Source organism: Oncorhynchus keta, chromosome 19, assembly GCF_023373465.1.
Source record: "Oncorhynchus keta strain PuntledgeMale-10-30-2019 chromosome 19, Oket_V2, whole genome shotgun sequence".
NCBI classification, from domain to species: Eukaryota; Metazoa; Chordata; class Actinopteri; order Salmoniformes; family Salmonidae; genus Oncorhynchus; species Oncorhynchus keta.
In genome coordinates, this window is record NC_068439.1 from 50252752 (window position 1) to 50259858 (window position 7107).

The 7107-nt window shown below is 42.0% G+C and overlaps 1 protein-coding gene across 1 annotated transcript; it reads left to right on the forward strand.

Moving 5' to 3' along the window:
* Positions 1–3277: 3277 nt before the first annotated feature.
* On the forward strand, positions 3278–6071 carry LOC118398422 (homeobox protein OTX2-like). The gene is made up of 3 exons (XM_035793743.1): positions 3278–3672; positions 4109–4260; positions 4545–6071. The coding sequence occupies exons 1-3, from the start codon at positions 3576–3578 to the stop codon at positions 5160–5162; spliced, it is 867 nt and encodes a 288-aa protein (XP_035649636.1). The 5' UTR covers positions 3278–3575; the 3' UTR covers positions 5163–6071.
* Positions 6072–7107: the final 1036 nt, after the last annotated feature.

The window sequence follows — 7107 nt, forward strand, 5'->3', positions numbered from 1 at the left end:
CCGTGGAGACATGGTTTATGTGTGTGAAACACTTATTGGCATAATTAATCGTTTGATTGCTCTTCGCGCGTCATGGTCACCTTTGCCACGAATCACAGCGCAGCGGTGTGCTCCGGGGGGACACGTCAATTGATCGCTCATCTAGGACGCGAGCTCTTTTCGGGAGACCTAGGTGATCTAATGACACTGATAGCATTGATATAAACTACAATCCCGTATATGATATGGGCTGCGGTGACGAAAGTCACAACAAATCAAAAACACATTTAATCAACCCATTCGCATTTCAATAGGCCTACGTCGCGTGGAAAGGTTCAACATAACTCCCTATCATTTTCCTCGCTTTATTCCATTGGCTGTCAAGGTTATTTAGCTAATCTTCCCCTGGATAAAATTAGCAACACTCGCTCACGTTTTCTGAACACACGAAAACATCACGACGTTGTCATATAATTGGTTTAAACTTACATTTCTATCTCTCATACTATTTCCTTCAAAGTTTAGAGACGGATGAATCATTAATACCAGGCAAGTGTCAAGTCTGCATAATAGGTTAGAAATATTTTGATCAGTATTGCTCGGTGTAAGATTCATATTCTGCTTGCCAGAGTAACATTCTATACAGTTTCATCAATCCACAGAACTGCATTGGTTTATGTATTTTTTGTAATCCTTTCCTCGCTTGCATTCTTTAATTAAGGCAAACGTTGTGCTAACAGTGCTAGTAATTTCCAAGCATCTCATCTCTATCGTGTATTTCCTTTTCAATAGCATCAAGTGCTCTTTGTGATGGAAATACCTTTGCATGGAGCGATAATTGGGAAGGCGTGTTTGAAAAAAAAAAAATGAAAAAAAAAAAAAACGTTTTCCACCCCTCACCTCTCTGGCCATATCGGCTGCACTGGAGGCTATAAAGCCACTAGCATAATTGGCTGTGGACGGAGCCAAACACATTCTGTAACCCTATATTCAACAAGAGGAGGAAATATGATGTTGATTGTGAATAATGTGCACTCTGTCTTGGTTTTATAGTTTGCTGCCTACGTACGTGAACTGTAGAAAGGTCTTGAATTTGCAGTAAAACATCACAAAAAGTTGTCTGAACAGAATTTTCAAAATGAATTATAAAGATAACACATTTTTTCACTGTTTCAATAGACTATAGCCCTAAGGATTTAGCCTTTATTCATTAGGCTATATAGCCTACCGTAGCCTACTATTATTATTGTTATTATTATTGTTAGTATGCGACCTGTATCAGTTTGGGAAAGTGAGTGAGGGTTGGAGCAGGTTGTCTGACAGTCAGCTGGCTTAATAAACACAATGCCAGCCTTTGTTTTATTTTCGTGACGCAGAAAATTAATCAGCCCGAATGCGGAGCGCGCGGAGTCGCAGTTAGCGTCCTAATCAGGGTAGCGCGTGCCGTCCGGATTATCTCGTTAAATTCTTATAAAAAAAAACTAAAAAAACTTGTGTGCAATAATAATTAATTATTGGACAGGGTAATTATTATTGAACGGGTGTGGGGCAACCTGTAGACGGGGTCTGGTTAAAAGAAGTGACAGATTGAGCCCGGTGGCCGTTATATAGGTTATATACACATGAAGTATCCTAGGGTTGACTACGTGCACGAGAGGAGGGAACTCAAAGTTGTAACTTCGATTCTACAGATAGGTGCAGAATGATTGTAATGTAGGAAGGAGCCCATGGCCTACAACGAACATTTCCACGATCAACTTGAACAACTTTGATAACTGTAGTCTTTTGATTTGCCACACATTGTTATTGCCTATTCGTTTTCATAAACAAACATTAAATGTATCCTTAGTTATTACGTTGTAATGCACTTCACCCTGTGATCTTGTGTTTGCATTTTTGTATTTTGTCGTTTTTTTATAGGCCAACGTCAAAATAGAATTCCAATGGGGTAGCTGGTATCTCAGGGATTAACCGCGTCCGTCGAGCCGACTAGGTGGAAAATCTATCAATGTGCCCTTGAGCAAGGCACTTAACCCTAATTGCTCCTTTAGACGCTCTGGCTAAGAGCCTCTGTTAAATGACAACAACAAAAAATGAAATGTAGGCCTGTTTGGAATTTTGAATGAAAGTGCTTAAGATCAAGATGAAATGTAGGCCTTGTTCTATGAGTACTATCAATATGTATACATATTTTTCACCGTTAGGGACTATGCTATATATATATCCACATCACTTCAGGAGGATGCAGCGGGCAAAGGCATTGTTTCCTATCTGGAACGGCTAGATTGTTGGTAGGTTCCTATTCATTACAAACAAACTCACCTAATGATTCCTGTATTAACCCTTACATTGTAGGGTACATTAGGAATGGAATTCTATTTAGTAGCGTTTATGTAGAGAAAAATGTAATTTCGTGTAGAACCGTTTTAATGCCAAAAGAAATAGCTCTCTAAAAAGGAGACTCCACCGAATGAGAGAAATATGATCGGCTCTTAATTGCGGTGTATGTTTAGATTAAGATGAAGTAGTTTTTGCTAATCAACACTCTTCCATAGTCTCACCACCTAAATCTAATTATCGGGAGCTATTAATTACGTGGAAATCGCCCAGGGAGTGTCAATAATGTCAGATGGAATTACAATAATGGAAGAGTTCCCCCAAGTTTCTAGTTATTTTGCTAAATTGCCGTTCACATTTTAATTTTCACCACACGAGATTTAACAGTTTTAGCAGACAAAAGGCCGTATGGATAGACTTAAAGATGCCGTGCTAGTTTCATTGCCTGAAAATGGAGAGCTCTGGGTGTACAGAATTATCTCTTTTGTTTGTCGCCAAAGGCTATTTTGTTATCAGCATTATTTATCTGGTCAACAGCAGGCTTTGTCTTTGCAAATGGCCCCCAATCATGCCGTCTATTCTGGAGACAATTGGCTGATGCTAACATGTGGGTACTATGCTAATAGGCGCCTTGCCTTGTTTGGCCCAATGTGTGTGCGCATTTTAACGAGAATGTTTTGTTCTCCGAGAAGGCATGATGAAATTATTGGATGTTTTGGGTTGTAGTAGTGGTGTGTGTGTGTGTGTGTGTGTGTGTGTGTGTGTGTGTGTGTGTGTGTGTGTGTGTGTGTGTGTGTGTGTGTGTGTGTGTGTGTGTGTGTGTGTGTGTGTGTGTGAAAGTGAGAGAAAGAGAGAGAGAGAGAGAGAGAGAGAGAGAGAGAGAGAGAGAGAGAGAGAGAGAGAGAGAGAGAGAGAGAGAGAGAGTAGGGTCGTACGTTTGTCAGACAGACAGAGCATCCTCAGTCCACAAGGACAGCTGGGGGTCTCCGGTCTGCTTTAAGAGCGCTGGGCGTACAGGGCGACGCTCATTTTTTAAATTCACCTCGTTGTGTAAAGAGTGTGTAACGACTCCAGCGAAAAACCAAGGACTTATCGTCTAACCAAAACAACCTTCTCTCTTTCCTGTCCTGCTCTGTTCAGGTATTGGATAGAATAATTGAGAAGAATCCAACACTTGTGGACTCAACTAAAAGGGTATTTTTCTAGAACTTTCTGTTTTCAAAATTCTCTCCAATTTTGCCCTTCGATCGGAGGCTAGAATGATGTCTTATCTGAAGCAGCCACCTTATACAGTCAACGGCCTGAGTTTGTCTGCCTCCGGGATGGACCTACTCCATCCGTCTGTCGGCTATCCAGGTGAGGACATTGAATACTTCACATCTCTTACAAATAACCATTAAATAGTACAATAACGTAAAATGGCTTATTGCATAGCTTGTCTTTGTGAAATGTCTTGTCTATTTCGAAATGATGATCGATACGCTAAATAACAGGCTAAATAAAATAAACCAATGTATAATTAGATGTTTCTAAATCATTGGCCTTAAATCAATAATTTCGACTGGCTTTATAAACATTATAATTTTGCTTAGACCTATAGTGAATGATCTAAACTATCAGGGGATCATAACTAATTCTCTGATGGTCATTGTGGGTGTAAATGGTCCTAAACTAACAAGAGTCATGTAAAACTATTGTAAAACTTATGCAAATTGGGTCTGAAATTTCCTCTAAAGCCATAACATGTTTGTATTTGTAGTCTTATAATGAATGTTTACTCTTCCTCATACAGCCACCCCTCGTAAACAGAGGCGCGAGAGGACGACCTTTACCCGTGCTCAGCTGGACATTCTGGAGAACTTGTTCGCCAAGACGCGCTACCCAGACATCTTCATGCGCGAGGAGGTGGCCCTGAAGATCAACCTACCTGAGTCTCGTGTTCAGGTAAGTTCCTGGGCCTTTGCGTAAAAACATGCGTCCATCCAGATTCTGAGAGAAGGCCACTCACACAGCTCATTAATTTGGGCTTGAGAAGTCAAGCACCCAGACGCCACTTCAGAGAGTGAGTGTCTTCTCCACTCTATTCCTTTGATGGAGTGTTCATCTCCCAGTGAATAGTCCTACCAGTGTTTTCTTTTGCATCCACTGTATAGATGACTGTATTGCAATAAAACATGAATGAAACGCTATAACACATTGCTTTATTTTCATATTTATCCTTCTTTCAGGTATGGTTTAAAAACCGAAGGGCGAAGTGTCGCCAGCAGGCACAGCAGTCACAGAGCGGCGCGCAGAGCAAGACCAGACCCGTCAAGAAGAAAAGTTCCCCCATCAGAGAAGCCAGCTCAGAGAGCGGTGCCAGCGGACAGTTCACACCGCCCCCCAGCACCTCAATCCCGGCCGTGAGCAGCAGCAGTGCACCCGTGTCCATCTGGAGCCCGGCCTCCATCTCTCCTCTCTCTGACCCACTCTCTACCTCCTCCTCCTCTTGTATGCAACGGTCGTACCCGATGACCTACACCCAGGCGTCCGGATACAGCCAGGGCTACACCGGATCCTCATCGTATTTCAGCGGGATGGACTGCGGGTCTTACTTGGCGCCTATGCACCACCAGCTCTCCACCGCGGGCTCCACAATGAGCCCCATGGGCAGCAACGGGGTATCCAGCCACCTGAGCCCTGCTTCTTCCCTCGCCACGCAGGGTTATGGGGCAGCGGGACTGGGCTTCAGCGGTCCAACAGACTGCCTGGATTACAAAGACCAGGCCGCGGCCTGGAAACTCAACTTCAACGCGGATTGTTTGGATTACAAAGACCAGTCGTCGTGGAAATTTCAGGTGTTGTGAGAAGAATGAGTGAATTACATTATCTTTTCACAATGTGGTGAAATAAAGGCCAGTCAATCCGGTGGGCCCAGGTTGGCAGTGAATGAGTCGCCGAAAGGGAACGTTTTCCAACGACTGGGCCTTTAGTGTCTGTCAAACTATTACCCCAGCAGCAGCAGTGGGAGAGGAGGGGAGCTGCCGCTCTGTCTGTCTGTCTGACTGCGTCACACCTGTTGGGTTAATTTATTGAAAATTCAGAGTGAACTCTGTTTAACTTTGATCAAGGACATGGAACAAAATTGTTACCCAAGAAGAAAATGATCAAGAGAAGTTCCAAACCTCGGTTAAGCGCGTGGAATTGGTCAGCTTTCCATAAGCTTCTTACGACTCCCCGACCCTCTCCTCTTGGTTGGCAAGCTAAAGGGGCCCTTTGATCAAAGCATTGTGCGTGCGTGCGTATGTGTGTGTGTGTACCCGCACATCTCTGTGCGCGCGCCTTTGAGGCGAACCTGGATGCACTATTTAATTTATGAAAAATGCTTATAAGACACTAGTTCCAAGAGACAATCAACCAGTATTCGTGTGCTCATAAATGTCCCACTACGTGTTTTTCATCTTCTCTATCATTGTTAGCTTTTTGAGACTGTGATTCCTTGTATGCAATTCTCATCCTTGTATGCAATTCTCAAGTTTCCCCATCTGCGATCACCCAGCTGTGAATGGATTAAAAAAATAAAATGTCCAAGTGTTTCAAATGATAAGTTATTATGATGAAATATTAGTTGAAATAGGGAGTTCTCAAACAGTGTGAGTGGCGGAGTCAATGAACAGCAACGTTGCCTGAAACATCAGTGTCCATCAATGACCAAATACAGCTCAAGGTTGTTATGCCAAACTGCCAAGCACACAAATAAAGAACGTTTGAACTGATCCCGTGTCGCCTGTTTAACTTCATAAAAACATGTACATTTTTTAAGCCTCGATGTTACTTTTTCTGACAACGCAACATTCGAGTTTCAGTGAAAATTATGCATATTTACATAAAACATGATGCATATTTCAACAATGTTATTTTAAATCAAACCAAGCAAATTTTCGGAGCACACAGACACACACACACAAACACACACACACAGTTTAAAGTGTCAGTAGCAGGAATGTGCAGTATGGGAAAGCTATGCTAATCCCGTTTTCCGGGAGGATAATCCAACATTTCACTGACGGGCCTTGTTTGGTTCAGAGGGCAGCTAACCACTGTCCAGTTCACATGAAGCGGCTTTCCAAGAAGCCCATAATCACTAACCAACATTCACAGTCCCACTAAATTGTCTGCTAAAAAAAGGACTACGTTTTTAAAAGCTTTGCAAAAATCCCGCCTTGGATGTCAGCAAACAATTTTCCCATCTGAAAATAGGCCTTATGTGTTTGTCAGAATTGTAACTATTACATTCACCAGATATAGAAATAATCATAATATGCAGTATAAAAACACTTCAGGCTTTTAGGCCTACATTTCATATAAAACACGTCCTGTTAAAATCAAACTCAGACGGGCATTTTGTTATTGGTTATAAAAACGAAAGGAAAGTGTCCGCTTGGCTAAGGTCTTTCAGAAGGAAGGAGAAAACAAACTCAGTATAAACCATACATTCTGGAGTTGTATGACCCATGTCAATGTCACTCTATGCTGTTGCTGGTTTGAACTGTTTTGTTGTCAGTTTGAACTTGAATTAGCACCAATCGACAGGGGCAATTCTCGTTTCCACGAGGTTAGAAAGGCCTAATTGGTGGCGTTAGCGGCTTGACAAAAAACAAGATATCTGAGAGAAATATGAGAACATATTTTCTGCTGCAATTCTGTATTTAAAAAAAAAAATTAGAAAAGGGAAATTCACCTTTTTTACATTATTTTTGTGGATAACTATAAAATCTCAATGTAGGACTACAACGGCGACCAATGTGTTAT